Genomic DNA, 15,578 nt, shown 5'->3' with positions numbered 1-15,578 from the left:
CACACTCTGTGCCTGAACACCGTGATGGATGCAGATTCAGACTCAGGGTGGGCCCTGAGGTGCGACTCCCAGGCGAGGCTCGTGCTGCTGTCCCTTCCCACTGACAGCAAACTCATGACCACCTGTGAGGGGAAGAGTGTGGCTCCCTGCTAACAATGTGACCACGAGTGCATTTCCGTAACTGACAGGGCCAGCAAGCAGCAGGCATGGGCGCCAGCTTCTGTCAGGGTGACGTGCTCATCTCACACCTGGGAGGTGGCAAGTGCAACAAGAGCTGACCCCTCCTGAGAGTGCCAGGCCCCTCCCATCCTCAGAGCTTCTGACATGGTCAGTCTGGGCAGGGGCCCAAGAGCCTGCATTTGGACTTGTGACCCTGATGCTGGTTTGGGTTGACGGCTCTAAAACTAAAACAGAGGAGCCCCACAATCCAGATCAGGTGGCTCTCAGAGCATTAAACACCCCAGACCTCAGGCCACCAACTAGAACCTCTGGGGGCAGGACCTTCAGACACCCAGTGACCCAGTGAGCAGCAGGTCCAAGAGCCGGCTCCATTCACCTGCTGGGAGCGGCCTGGCACAGGCAGGTTTACAAACTCCCAGAAGGATCGCTGCTCTAATGCCAGCTCTGCCTACTTCTCGTGGGAGAGGCCGCCCTGCCTTTATCTCACAGGTCTTGGCACAGTCTTCAGACAACTCAGAAGCAGCAGGCAGGCAGCTTCTTCCCCATGACGGGGAGGGTTAGGCACAGTGGGGCTCATATCTGTGCCCTCACAGACCCCTGTCCGCACACCCAGCCCCCTGCCCCAACATGGGGACAGGGCAGCCCCACCAGCCAGGGCCAACAGCAAAAGGCGCTGCAAGGTGCCACCTGTCTGAGTCTTTCTCACAAGTGAGAACATCTTTCTTCTCCTTCCTTATCGCTGCTCCACTTCCTAGCAACAGGTCTGGGCTCAGAGAGAAGCAGGCATCTGCCCTGATGGCCGTGCCTGCTCTGGGGCCGGCCCTGAGGAGGAAGGCCCTGCACAGCTGTCACTCACCCTCATTCAGAGAAGGGCACCGGCCCAGGGAGTCCAGTGATCTGCCCAGAGTCCCAGTGAGGATGCGGCAAAGCCGAACGCATGGCAGTGGGCCGACCCCAGGCCTGCTCTCTCAGACAAGGTCTGGGGTGTGTCCCCCCGCCAACCTCCTGCCTTGTTCACCCCTCCCCGTCTTACTGTTAATCCTTCTCCCCTGCTGCCCCGTCTATCCCAGTGAAAGGAATGTTATGTCCAACCTTTGCATATCTGGCATGGCTGCTTCTGGTCTGAAGATGTGACTGCCTCATGTCCCCCCAACCCCCGGCTGGACACCCCCATCTGTCTCTGTTTCTTTTTGCTGTGGAACTGGAACCCTCACTCCTGTCTGTCCCTGAAGGCCATCCCTTCCCCTAGGGCAACGGTTCTCAACCTGTGGGTCTCAAACAATGAAAATACATCCTGCATATCAGATATTTACATTACGATTCATAACAGTAGCAAAATTACAGTTATGAAGTAGCAACGAAAATAATTTTATGATCGGGGGTCACCACAACACGAGGTACTGTATTAAAGGGTCGCGGCATTAGGAAGGTTGAGAACCACTCTGAGAGATTGCTGGGCTGAGATGGGTTTCCTGTCTTCCTCAAAGCACCAGCCTTGGGCCGCGGACTCCTGTGGGGAGGCTCCAGGTCCCCAGAGCACACGGGTGCCAGGGGCCTGCCCATCAGCCCCTGTGCTGCGCTTTAGTGCCCACAATAGGCCCCAAAGGGCTGCCCCTCTTCCTAAGAGGAATGAACTCTGAGGATGTCAGTGCAAAGTGAGGGTGGGGGGCGCACCCTCTCTAAGGTCCACAGAAGGGTCGTGAGTTACAGGGAAGGACGTGAACTTCGGGAACTAAGGTTTACACAGACCGAAGGGAGCCTACAGCCTGGGAGACACTGGGTGGTGGGAGAGCCGAGCTGGCACCGGGGGGCCTGGGACTCTGGGCCACCTGTCCTGGCTGACCCTTGTCTCTCCTTCTCAGACACCTCCCAGAGGGCCATGTTGTCTGGACGTGTCCAAGGCTGGGCCTGTCCTGGCTCCAGGGAGGTCAATGTCAGGCCATGTCCCTGTGGCTTTTAGCTGATGGCCTAGATGCACCATCAATCAAACATGAGGGAGGACCCATGATGCAGCCAGGCCTCAAGCTGGCAGAGCACGACACGGAGGAGAGCAGAAGGGCCGCCTTCGCAGGGCTCCTGGCAGCAGACAAGGGAGAGTGCTGGACTTCAAACTGCAGCCCCTTCCTCTCACTAGGGGCTCAGAGCCAAGACAGGTCTCTGAGGGCTGTGGCAGGACTGCCTGGGAGTCCTACAGGGAACTGATCAGGAGAGGAAGCAGGGGATGGGACCGGAGAGACAGGGCTAAGGAGTCATGTGGGGAGGCTGCAGCCACCACCTGTCTTGTGTGTGTGGAGGAGGGACCGGAGTGGACCCCGAGGGCAGGAGAAGTGTCAGGGGTCATCTCTCATCCTTGCCGGGAGCTGAGCCAGAGGCTACAGCGCAGGCCTCTGCAGCTCCCCCCTGGGGACCCGCCCCATTGGAGGTTCTCATCTTTCTAAAGGTCAAGCCTTTCTATCTCAGCTGAGGTCGGGCTGCCATTTACAGAGACATTCACTGTGCCCAGACCATGTGAATCTAAAACCCAGACTGTCTGGTGGCTTTCCCTGAGCTGCGCTGCACAGAGAGACGTGGCATGAGGAGGGGCTTCCTCCCGGCCCCCAGGGAGAGGACACACTGCTTGGCAGCTGCTCTGCTGTGAGGCGCATGGATCCTCAAAGGACAAGAAGCGTGAGTCACTGAACCTTGGACGTCCCATGAGAGGCCTGGAGAAACCACTTCACAGGAGGAGGGGCGGTCCCAAGCCTCACCCAGAGATGAAGTTCCAGCAGAGCCATGACCAGCGGGAGCCAGGTCGCTGGTCTGCAGCCCACGTACCTGCCATTGCCGGGGCAGCCTCAGCAAATGACCCTGGCAGGACCCCTGGGCTGGTCGGGACAGACACCCAGATACCTGTAAGCACCAGTCCTGCCAGGGGGTCAGCAAGCAGGAGTGCCCTTGCGCGTCCCTCATCTGGAATCCGGGCACCCGTCACGGTGTGCTCAGAGCCCACGACGCAGCTGTGTCACCCGCGGTGGCTACATGGACTGAGGCCCTCTGACCCAGAATGACCTGCTCAGGGAGGCCGTCGCTAGTCTCTCAGGGCCCTTCTTGCCATGTGAATGGGGTCCTGGTAACTGTAGGATGAACCTGGCTGGTGAGCCTGTCTGTCCTCCCAGATCTCTGTTCTACTGAGCTACTGGGAAGACCTGGTTTGTCCAGAAAGGCAATGCCGTCCAGCCACCTCTTCTTCCTCATGCCCTCGACCGAAAGGAGAGAGTGAGCACTGCCTCCTGTCACCAGCAGCCATGCCCTGAAATGGCCCAGCCACGGTCTCCACACGGGCCGAGTCTTCCATCGCTGCTTCTCTCCCGGGCCCGCCCGGTGGTTTCTAAGAGGGCGCTGCTCTCCTTCCATGAGGCACTTACAGTCTGGACCCTTTGCCTGCACTAACTCACACCATCCTCACCACACCTACTGGTGGGTGCATCATTAACCCCATTTCACAGATGAAGGCAGCGAGGCCCACAGAGGTCCATCGTGTGTGGTCTCACTGCTGCAGGGACTCCTCCTGCTGCTCCTGACGCCTCTCCAGGAGGCCTCCTGTCCCCCTACCAAAACGGTGGCTGCACGGGACTCTGCCTGTCCCCCAGCTGCGCATGCTCACGGACACCTGGGTGCTCCCCCTGGCCACATACATGCCCGTATGTTCCGGACACCACCCACAGGTACCTGCTTTCTGAGCTGCTGGTTCTCCTCCTCCAGCTCCCGGCGCTGGAGGCTGCTCTCCTGCAGGGCCAGGGAGGCGTCCGGCAGCCCCTGGATGGTGCCCTGGAGGCTCTGCTTCTCCTGGTCCAGCTTCAGGAAGCAGCTGGAGGCTGAAGAGGCTGAAGAGCAAAGTGGAGTCAGAGCCCATATTCCAGGGGTCTCTGCCACCGGCCCTGAGATGGCCATCACCCTGAGCCCTAGGCTTGAGGGTCTGGGATGGTCAGCTGGGTGCCCTCCCTTTTTCCCAGGGTGCTGTTGCTGACTGCACCTGAGGGTTCCTCGGGCGGTTATGGCCCCTCTGCTGTCTCAGCTGGGTTTGTCAGGGGAGCAAGCAGAGCTTAAGAGTAAAGCAGGTGATGGTAGAGAGAAGGCAATGCAAACGTTCAAGATGATGGAACTGCTGGCACCACTTTCTGCCAAGTTTTAACCTGACCGTCAAGCCAAGGATTTCAGAGACTAACGGAGATGGCAGAGTGCGCTCTCTGTGCCAGCCTCAGAGTGGTGTGAATGCAGGTGGCTCAGCCGAGGGTGTAGGGGAACACGATCACTGACCGCATGTCTGTGGGTGGAAGAGGCTATGGGGCACATATGCCCAGTACTCGCCATCTCTGGGTAAGTTCCTTCAGTCAGAGATTTCATTTTATACTTTCACAAGTGCATTGAAAGAGAATGAGACAGTATATCCAAACTGCTTTAAAAATTCTAAGCGAGATGAAAACATAAGGTAAAGCCAGAAAAAGGCAATGTCCTTTGCTTTTAAACAGCTTCAATGCGGAACAGAAAGGGAGCACAGACCTGAGAAGAATGGGAGTTAGAGGCCCCTCCCTGCCGCCAGCAGGTGCGTGACTTTGGGAAAGTCCCGGGGCTTGTTCAGGAGGAAAACATGACTGTCTGAGGGGTTAGGGTTGTTCCCTCACCTGTCCCTCCAGGCCACACACTCAGCTCTGGGAGCCCTATCGCACTGTACTGCTAGTAGGGCTGCTCATGAGCACCCCAAGAAGCAGAGCAGTGGGTGTCTTTGGATAAGACAAGGGCGATAAGAACAGCCATCCTTTGTTGCCGCCCCGTGGGCCAGGCACAGCCTAACGCTTCACTGTCTCCTCTCACAAGATACCCATAGCAATCCTGTGAGGCAGCTTCATCACCCCTATTTTTCAGATAAGTAAACTGGGTGCAGAAGAGGTCACTTGGCTAACAAGTAGAGGAGCCAGGACTTTAAACCAGGCCTTTCTGACTCAAGAAGCCACCACCCCAACCACAAAAACTACGTTCACGCTTTGTTCGTAGCTGCCAGCTGAGCAGTAGGAGTTGGGAACATGAAGAAGTCAGTCACCGACCTGGAAGGGCTCACAAGCTACACTGAGCATCTGAATCAGGGAGGCTTTCCAACCCCATCAGCCACCCTGGTTGCTAACAGAAGCACATTTGGTCTGAGCCAGTCCCTGCCAGCGCCACCACTTCTGTGTCCCACCAGGGGGCAGTGTGCTCCCCAGGAACCTCAACTCCCAGAGCCTGGGTTCCCAGGAGTGGGGAGACACCAAACCACAGCAAGAACTAACTTCTCACACAGACTCCTAGTTCAATGAACTGATTTTAGGTTTGGAGCGGATGGGACGCCTTGAAGAGGGGAATACCCAGCTGCTTTCAACAGCCTTTCCATGACGCTGAGGAATGTTGCTCAGAATTTAAAAAGCAGCCCCTCCCCAAACCAGCCTAAGGCCCTCCTGGCTCAGCAGAGCTCTAAGCAAACCCTAACCTGCACTCTCAGGTGCACGTGTGCTATTATTGGACACAGGAACTGGCTTGTTGTTTGCTGGGTGCTGAGGCTCCTACTGTACGACCGGCCACCACACCCACCTTCCCTGGCCAACCCCTCATCTCCTCTGGGGGCTGGGAGGGGGCAACACCAGAGGGAGAGGAAGAGGCCTGGGTCCCCTGAACAGCAGCCACTGAGCAGCCCCTGCCCAGGAAGACGGAGAGCAGACTATACCCATCTGTCCCATTATGAAATCAACGGAGGAATCCATGCCCCGGGTACAGCTATAATGGAGGTGAGTGACCACTGGGGACATCTCCTGCATCCAGAGCTTCCAATCCTCCACCAACAGATCTAAGACACCCTCTGGGCATCAGCGTGCTGTCATCTGGAAGCTCCTGGCACTGGCTGATGGAAGAAATCTGGCAACACTTCCTTCGCATTTGGCTTCCTGACTCAAGGTGGCCAGGCCCTTCATGTTCTTGGTGAGAATTGCAATGAAACAGTTCCAAATGGCCCTTGAATAAAATCCTATTTACTGGGGTAGAGGAAGGGCTGACACTTGAGTTTCAGAGCCAAGGGCTCAGCTCCCCGGGTAAGAGAGAATCCACAGCCAGGCTGGCCCCCAGGCACCTGCTTTACCCTCTGACAGCTGCTCCAGCTCCCAGCGCAGGTGGGCGGACTCCTCCACACTCTGCCCCTGTGCAGTCTTGAGGGCCATGTTCTCTTCCCACAGCTCCTCAAGGCACTTCTGGTATGTGTCCTGGACCTAGTGCAGGAAGTGGGGGGGCAGTGAGGATGTGGACTGGGGCACACTCTGGACAAGCCCCGGCCCCGTGCATCTGTCCTCATTCCCCCAGGATGAAGGGCCTCCATGCCCCTAGGGGTGAAGACACCCGAGGTCTCTGAGCGGTGTCTGAACAAAGTGACCTACAGCTCAGGGCTTTAGAGCAAGTGCTATGGTGACTGCAGCTCTGTGGCCCCTTAGAAGGCCTAATACCGTGGAAAGGCCATAGGGACTCACAAATCACAGCTCAACCCACATCATAAATACCCGAGGAGACCCTTTTTGCAACAGAGGCCCAATCCCTCCATCCTCACAGGAAAGCAACACAGCATCAGGCCCTCTCTGTGTTGGAGGCTTCAGTGGTGCCCACTCAAGCCACTGGGCTTAGAAAGTGACTCTCTGCCCTCAGAGGGTCACTGTGGTGGCAGCAGCACCGATCCAGTAGCTGAACATCAGAGAAGGGCACAACATGAACCTAAAACTGCCCCCATCTGTGTTACACGTGGTGACCACAGCTTGTCCTACCAATTGTAGGTGGTGCAGCTTCGATTTCAGCTGCACATTCTCCTCCTCCCGCTCGAATAGCTTATCAATCCAATACCAAATCCAATGCTCCTGGAGGTGGCCCTTTGTGTCCACTGAATAATCGTCTCCAGTCCGCACCTGGTCAGCAAGAACACACATGAGAGCCATCAGGTTAAGGCCCCTGGTCATGACGACAGCTCTTCCAGTCACTGGACCCAAACCAACAACCTAGGGGTGACTCTGCTGCCACGGGAAGTTCTGTCTCCGCTTTTGAGCCCCTGCCCTTCTCCATTAGGCCAGGCAGATGGAAAAATCCCCGAAGCAAGACACTATTTAAATTCGGAAGGGAACACTGTGAGAGTGTCTGACACGTACAGCCTCGGTGGTTGGACGAGTGCACCTGCTGACAGGTGTGGGACTTGGCTGAGCCACTTTCTTAAACAAGGAAGGGGTGAGGCTGAGAGTCTGTCCTGGCTTTGAGGGCCGAGTCTAGGCCTCTCACAGTCACTCCACTGATCTGGGTCCAGGAACAAAATTCAGAGGAGCTTTTGTTCAATACGCAGTTCCTATGTGAACATGTCACACACCTACTCTTAGAAAAACAACAGCTCTGGGCAGTTTCCGGGAAATGAGGGGTCTGTAAGACACAACAAGCAAAACAAGTCCTATGGCCTCTGTGTGCCAGGCACATGCTGGGGGTGGACACAGTTGGGCCCTCACAGGCCCCCACGGGAGGCGTCCACTGCACTTACTCCTGTCCCAGCGCCCAGCACACAGCTCATTCCCCTCATCCCTGCTCCCACCCCCCGGAGAACTCCCAGCGCCACTCAGTCTCAGGAGGACTGAGTCTCCCCTGAATGCCCTCAGTCTGCCAGCACGCATACACGGGGACATGCCCATTTCTCCTGGCGGGCTGTTTTCCAAGGCTTGCCCCACTCACGGGTTCTAACACCTGGGAGCGGGCCGGTAGCTCCTGCTTATCCATCACGTGTTCATTTCCCCGCACGGGCCAGAACCCTGGATTCTCCGTAGAGGGGAAACCGTGCACCTACCGGCAGTGGACACGGTTCTGGTCAACGCTTGGCATCTGGAAGGGTTTGGTCACTGACTCTGGCTTCACCTGACGGCCCCCTCCCTGCCAGTCCCTGGCCCTGCACTAGGTGCTCTCTGACTCTGCCACATTCACTTTCACAACAGCGCCCAGAGGGAGGCAGGGACAGTCCCTTCCTACACACGAAGAGGCTGACTTGGGTCAATTAAGGAATGAGCCCCAAGTCACAAAGCCAGCCAGGGGTGAAGCTGGGCTTGAACTCAGGCTGCAGAACTCCAGACCTGTCTCTTCACTGCCCTCAGCAGCCTGCACCTTATCCTTAAGGAGCCCGCCTCAGTAAGAAGCCCTGACTACTATCAGCTATGTGAGCTGGAGCACATGGAGGGGCTTCAAAAGGCAGGAGGCCCTGCTCTCCCCCCTTGGTCACTGCCCCCAGAATTCTCATCTTGTGTCTACCCACCAGTACTCACCAGTATCACCATAATCCCAGGCCCTGAGATCCCATAGCAAAGCCTGCCTGGTCATTGTTACAACCAACTCCTACTCAGCCTTCAAAACCCAGCCCGAATTGCCTGCTCTGAAAAGGACTTCAACTCCACTCTATCCCACCCACTGAGTCAGATGCTGGGGCACCAGAGTGCCCACTATGAGGCAACACTGAACTGGCCTGTCCGCAGCCCCCCCCTCGCCCCAAGGCTAGGACTATGCCACTCCTCTTCTCGTGGGGCCCCTAGAAATGTTCAAAGGCACTTGTTAGCTGAATCACACCATGAGGGGGAGTCAGAGGCGCCATGTGAGTTGGGCCCTGAAGGACCTGGGGAAAGGCAGGGGTGGACAAGTGTCCAGAAGCAGAGTATAGTGTGGAACTAAATGATTTATAGCTACTCTTCCAATGGGCCTCAGTTTTCTGGGGTTGTCAACCTTCCCATGGATCAGGCTGCAGAAACATCTAAACCTGCTTTGCACACCCACCACCGCAGAAGTGAGAGACAAGACCCCGAGAAGCTGTGCCTGAGTCCTAAAGTGGCAAAGGCTGGGGCTGGAGGAGGCAGAGAGTGTGAGACCACCTGACCCACGGTCCGATCTTAAACCCAGCTCCTACCTGACTTGCCACCACCTGCCCTGCCCCTCCCTGCACGATCCCAACCAGGGGCCCCATCTGTGGACAGAACTTCACGTATTAAGCTCACTAGAAACGTGTTCCTATCAACGCCACCCGGTGCCAGGGCACGAGGGGATGAGAGGCACCTGGACCGCCTCTCCTGTGATGGACGGGACAAGGCTTGCTTCACACCCAGCAAGTGGAGTGAGAGCTGGCACTCGCCTGCGGAGCCTCCGCCGCCTCTGGGAGCAAGCCCTGCCCAGGAAGCTAAGTGCCCATCCCTCTCTGAGGGGCAGAGACAGGCCCCGCTGGCCCTCAGCTGCTCAGGACCCTCAAGGCACCCCCATGTCTGCCCCTGGTGGCAGGAATTTCAGCCAAGGACAAAGCATGGGACCAGAGGGACCTCCCAGGCACTCTCTCTCTGCCTCTGTCCTCCACCCCGGGCCCTGGCAGCAGAGGTGGGATGAGTGTTTGCAGACAGAGTCAAGGATCACTGGGTGCACCCCCACTTCCCAGGTGTGCCTAGGGGCGCCCAGGCCTGTCTCCTCGGGTTGTGGCACTACCACCCTCCCCTTTTATGTGTTTCTCAGTGGCGACACTGGACGGGCTATTGGGGAGGGCACCCAGGCCATCTGTGGCTCCCCATGTACCCATAGGAGGGCCCCACATGGTGGGTGTCCACGTGACAGTCGTGCTCGGCTCTCTGCTCCGCTGCCCATCACACCTGACACTGTCACCGTCCGAAGGAGACAACACCTCTGATTCCCCCGTCCTTCTCCCCAGGTTGCAAGTCTTTTCATGCTGAGATGGGATTTACTTGACGTGTGTGGTCACTACCAAGTGCCTTGTGTGTGCCAGCCCCAGGCATGCAGTCAGACAGGCCCCTGCCCCTGCCCTCAGGGGATCGAGCTGCACACAGTAAACCTGGCCCAGCAGGGCTGACGGGAGGCTGCGCACAGCCTGCAGGGCTGTTGGCACCACTGTGATGTAAGCGTGCGGGTGCAAGCTCTGTCCTCGCGGTTCCCAGGGCCCCGGCACACGGGCCTTAGAGAACAGTGTGACTCATCCTCTATGTGGCCTGGCCTCCATGGACCACTCTGTTTCTCTTGTAATTCATTTAATAATGCAAAGTGTAAAGCATTACTAATTTCACAGCAAAATTATTAATCGACTAGAGGCCCGGTGCATGAAATTCCTGCTGGGTGCGGTCCCTAGGCCTGGCCGGAGATCCAAGTGCGAGCATCTGGCGTGGAAGGGCAGGTCACAGCTGAACTCTGGACTCAGGGCAGCATCTGGGCCGCTGGCCCCCGCACACCCCCCTCACCCCCACACCTGAGTCATGGTGCCCAAGTCTCCACACAGAGATGAGGTGAGCATGGCCAGACACTGCGGCCGGAGAGCAGTGTAGGCCTCTGGTCGGCCCAGTGGTGTCCCCCAGAAGCAGGGAGAGCAGCATGCTCTCTCCTGGCTGGCCTTGCAGACCAGCTCCTGCTCAAACCCACCAGGAGCCCAACAGGCCCCTGTGGTCCTGGCTGCTGTGGCCTGGCTCACCTTAACAAGTTTGTGCGGGTGCAGGGTGGGCTCCTCCTGGGCACCCAGCACCTGAGCTCAGGGGCTTCCCTGGTGGGCGAGCCCTGGTGTCCCAGGGAGGGATGCAGGGGAGTGAGAATGAGCTTGCATTCTTACAGCACCTCCATCCCTGTCACCCCCGCTCCAGGTTAGCCAGCGAGAGGTCACAGTGCATTGCCAATGCCAGCAATGTTCCGCGCTGCCCCCTGGTGGCCAGCACATGTAATAGCAAGCAGTCGAACTCCTGGCCTCCCTGTGGAACTTCCATCCAAGGGGACAATTTGCATATTAAAAATGTTGCTATTAAATATGTTGCTGCTGCTATCCAGAGGCACACACCTTGAGAACACGGAACAGGGTTCCGACGGGAAACCCTGCAAAAGCCCAGAAGGAGTCTTGCTTTGTGTTAGATCCCCTGCTCCTGTTGCAGGGCTTGGTGCCACACAGGCCTTCAGTCACTGCGTCTGCATGACTGAGCGAAGCTGCTTGGACAGGCCCGGAAAAGACACGGAGACAGGGGCTGAGCCCTGAAACCCACACCATCCACGGGGCAGAGTGTCGGCTGAGATGTGGGGCCTGCCTTAGGTCAACAGGTTGCAGGAGACTGTGGAGGCCGCAGCCTGAGGAAGCTTGCACATGACCTTCCGCAACCCTCCTACCTGTGAGGGAGGGTGCCCTTGCCGCACACCTGTCTGTGCTGCAGATTGATGCCCTTCATCACCAGCAGGGCCAGGGGGCCATTTCCAGGACAAAGCCGAGAGCTGGCCCCCACCCCCACCCCTCCAGGGCCGGGCTGCTAGGGCACAGCACCCAGGGTGCCTTCTCCCCAGGGGACAGAGCAGTGAGCCACCAACATTCCTGCGGGAACAGCCACTCCCTGAGTAGGTGGGAGGAGCAAACACGACTGGAAGAGAGGGTCCTGAACTCACTGCTCATGTGAGGCAGTTGGGTGCATGGTCAGAGCGTCAGTAACCATGTTTGGGTCTTGGTCTCCATCCCCCCTCAGCCCTGACACCCTGCTCTGAAAAGACCCATAACCTTGGAATCCAAGTAGGCTACACCACAGAGAACTTAATATGGAACTTGCCCAAATACCAGGTGTTTTACCTCTTTCATTGTATAAACCTCACGGACTAGTACAGTTATCTCTGTTTTATAGATGAGGAAACAGTCCTGGTAAGATTTAGTCATAGAAATTACAAGGAGTCTTAAAGAAAAAGATTAGTGAATAGAGGTCATCATTGTGGCATGAAGGAGGAGGAGGAAAAGTCCTAGAAGAATCAGGGCCCTTCAACCACATTCCCAACCCTATTCCTTCCACTACCAGAGGGAGCCCAGGGGTCGCGTGGACAGGCTGTAGTGCAAGGAGAGGGCCAACTGGGTAGGCATTGCCGCCCCTCTCCCCGCTTCCAGGACACAAGTGCCCGCGGGCTGCCTGCCCCTGCTGGGCTCACTTCCATGCGGCTGCATAGAAGTCTATGTCTTTCTCCTTCTGCCTGAGGCCCATCGCCTCCATCTCCAGCCTCTCCATGAGGTTAACCTTCTTCCTCAGGGAGTCCAGCTCAGGGAGGGGGGCACGAGCAGCCTGGGCAGTGGCCGCCAGCTCCATGTTCTGGGAGGTGGGCAAAGGCAGGGGACCTGGCTCAGGGCACTCTCGGGGCTGGGGAAGGCCCAAGTCCCTGCAGCCCCAGGAGAAGCCAGGGGCGGCCAAGCTGGTCCATGTGCAGGCCCATGTGTGGGGGTCCCACATGCTGTCACTGCAGCATCTCACCCCACAGCAGCTCCCAGGACAGCTGGCTCTCAGGCAGCGCTGCTTTGAGCAGGAAGGAGAGGTGTCCCAGGTCACATTCCTGGACCTGGGGCCACAGTGACTGGGGCATCCTAGCCCCCCACCCCAGGCCCACACAATAGGCCTCCTGCTCACATTGTGCCGGGCCTCCTGCAGCTCCAGCACCAGCTGGTACAACTGATGCCTGGTGTCCGCCAGCTGTTTCATCTTCTCCTCCCTGGGGGCGATGAGAACACGTGGTGAGGGCTCCTCAGAAGCACCCGGAAAGCCCACCACCTGGGAGACCACAGCGGGGAAAGAGGGGGTCCTGGCTTCTAGGCGTGAGGAGGGCGTCTACACGTGGGGCTACAAAAATGCTCTGGAGTCCAAGGTGAGCTTTAAGTTGTCACTGCTGCTCTCAGACTTCACCACAGACCTGAGCTTTCCTCTGAGGGTGCAGACAGGGAAGGAGTCCCCAGAGCCACTGCTCCCTCCACAGGCAGGCAGGCAGGGAGGGCCCCTGGCAGGGAGGTGAAGGCAGGCAGCTTCCAAGATACCGGGCATGGTGCCATCACCAGCTGCAGGAAACGGGGAGCAGGCCCACAGGACGGGACCAGAGAGTCACATCCTCCCTCCAGCCAAGAGCACCCACACTGGGCCCGAGGCTGAGCGGCAGGCTGCTGCTCTGAGTCTGCCATGTCTGGACTGGCAGGAGCCCTAAAGGCCCAGCAGAACCCTGCTGTGCAGGCCCGGGGAGGGGAGGGGAGGGACCGGGCTAGCCCAGGGCCCAACAGGGACCCAGCTCAAAGCAGAGCCCGGTCACTCCAGGGCACTGTGAGAGCTGCCCCGTTTGCTGCACCGCATGGCAGTGAACCACATGTGCGAGCAATGGGTGGTGACACACGGCACAAGAGCAGAAAGACCAGGGTCACTGGGGAACTCACAGCTCCTGCCTGACGCCTCTCAGCGTGGCCTTGATGTCCGCCAGCTCCACGGCCAGGTGCTGCGTGTCCTCGCTGGGGCGGCTGCTGGTGTTCCACTCCTGGGTCATGGTCACGACCAGCTACAGCAGGGCAGACAGGGGGTCTCACTGGCGTGCTCCTGTGCCCGGCACAGTGCCCACACTAGAATGTGGTGAAGAATGACCAAAAGACGGAAGAAAGTAAAAGAGAAGATGGCAGCCGAGACTGCAAAGCCAGGAAGGAGGCAGGAGAATGTGAGGGAGTTTTTAAGAAGCGGAGATATATTTAGTGAGACAGAAGGGCCCAGTGAATAGAGCAGGCTCCCCAAGCTCAACCTCTGTCCTCTCACAGGTGTATCAGGGGACTGTGCCCTGCAGGGAAAGTGCCCACATCCTGCCACCATGAAAATGGGCCAGGAGGACAGACAGTGTGCAGCTTGAGAGGAAGTCAGGATGAAGAGTTCGACCATAACTAGGCCCCAGACCCAGGCCCCTCCCCACCGTCCCCCAGACTGTTGGGCCACCCACAAACACACCTTCCTGCAATGGTCTTGCTCAATGAAGACCCTCCTGAGGCGACAGATCATGCTGCTGGAGAGGTACTCCACCTCCTCCAGGGCCATGTCTGGGACCTCCAACCACTGCAGGTCCAACACACTCTCCTGGTGGCGCGTCACCTGAGGGCACACAAGGGTAAGGTGCTGCGGAGGCCGAGCAGGGAGCAGCAGAGGGTCCCTGAGAGCACCCGCCTCCCAAGGCCACGCCCCCTGGGACCTAGGCCCACTCTCCCACAGCTGACCCACCTCACTGACATTATTAACCCTCAGCCACCAAGTTCCTGTGGGGGGCGGGCAGGCTCCTCAGCAAGTGCAGCCACACTCTGCAGTGGAGCCCTTTCCTCACACACCACTGCTGCTGTCACACTAGCTCAAGGAGGACACTGACTTCCCACCAGACAGCACTCCTCCCAGTGTGGGAGCTCCCTCAACTGTCCCAGGGATTTCAGTTGCACCATCCATGTGTCACACAAAGAGGGTAAGCCTTGGGAGGGGAGGGTCAGGAGGGATAGCATCTTATTCTTCAAATAAAATCTAACGCGAAGATGGCAAAATATTAGAGCGCTTATGTCAGAAGGTTGGGTCCATGACAATCTTATTTTTTGAGGAAACCTTTCATAACCTGAAATACTTCTCAGGTGAGCCTGGATCTCATCCCCACAGGCCACACAGGACCACCTGGTTCCCCCTTTCTGCCTGGTGCGAGCACAGGCCCACGGCCTCATCCTCACTGGGCAGCCTCTCCTCCAACTGCCGACATTACCTTCTTCAAACCAGGGACATGCCCTTGACGGGGAATCAAACCTGCGACCCTTTGGTGGGCAGTCCAACACTCTAACCACTGAGTCAAACCAGCTAGAGCCTGGACCCGCAGCCTAGCCCCCTGGCAGGAGCAGGTGAACTCATCTCAGTCCAGGGCTAGAAGCACCAGGGGGTCCTGCACCTGGTGCATGGGCTCCAGAGTAGGAAACCCCTCAGGGCCCCAGGCCAGGACACCCGCCCCCAGTTTGGAAACCTGTGAAGACCCCTGAGTCCCAGGACTGCCAGGGCCCAGGTGGGTGGGGTCTGTGGAGACCTTAGGGGGGCGGGAGAGGAGCCAGGGCACCCGCAATGGGACAGGGAGTCAGGTGTACTCACCCCTGCCACCAGCGGACTCTGTAGAAAGAGCTCCATGAGCTCGCGGACAGTAACGTCCATCCTGAGGCTGTGTCCACCGTCCATCGCTATGCACACAGGCTCTGGGCCCACCGTCTCTGTGCCCACCAGCTCTGTGCCAAGCACTGCCAACGGCTACTCGTCCCACATTCCAATTGGCTCCTCACCCCACATTCTAAACTGCTATTTGCACCACATTCTAAACTGCTATTTGCTCCACATTCGAAAAAGGCTCTTTGCCCCAAATTCTAAACGGCTCTTGAGCCTGTATTCCTAACTGCTCTGGGCCCCGTATTCCAAAGGGCTCTAGCAGGGAATACAGCTGGGTCAGGGGCTGTGGCAGCTCCCTGTCAATGCTAGTGCGTTGGAATACACAAAAATGATGACACACTCCCTATGAAATTTAAAATCTTTCTGGGCACA

The 15,578-nt window shown here is 57.8% G+C and overlaps 1 protein-coding gene across 1 annotated transcript in view; it reads right to left on the bottom strand.

Annotated features, from left to right (window-relative positions):
• The window catches only part of LOC102429485 (protein Daple-like), a gene marked incomplete at its 3' end in the record, with an annotated part of 43,278 nt that extends 28,057 nt beyond the window's left edge, over positions 1-15,221 (bottom strand). The window contains exons 1-9 of the mRNA XM_023748409.1: positions 15,138-15,221; positions 13,980-14,120; positions 13,427-13,545; positions 12,639-12,720; positions 12,177-12,326; positions 7,933-8,040; positions 6,993-7,130; positions 6,323-6,449; positions 3,889-4,043 (exon numbers count right to left, since the gene is read on the bottom strand). Of these exons, the coding sequence (XP_023604177.1) occupies positions 3,889-4,043; positions 6,323-6,449; positions 6,993-7,130; positions 7,933-8,040; positions 12,177-12,326; positions 12,639-12,720; positions 13,427-13,545; positions 13,980-14,120; positions 15,138-15,221 (1,104 nt within the window). The remainder of the gene's footprint in view (positions 1-3,888; positions 4,044-6,322; positions 6,450-6,992; positions 7,131-7,932; positions 8,041-12,176; positions 12,327-12,638; positions 12,721-13,426; positions 13,546-13,979; positions 14,121-15,137) is intronic.
• Between the last annotated feature and the right edge of the window lie 357 nt (positions 15,222-15,578).

Source organism: Myotis lucifugus, unplaced genomic scaffold, assembly GCF_000147115.1.
Source record: "Myotis lucifugus unplaced genomic scaffold, Myoluc2.0 scaffold_1366, whole genome shotgun sequence".
In the NCBI taxonomy this organism is placed as follows: domain Eukaryota; kingdom Metazoa; phylum Chordata; class Mammalia; order Chiroptera; family Vespertilionidae; genus Myotis; species Myotis lucifugus.
The sequence above is the reverse complement of the archived record's forward strand: the minus strand, read 5'-3'. Positions and strand labels throughout refer to the sequence as shown.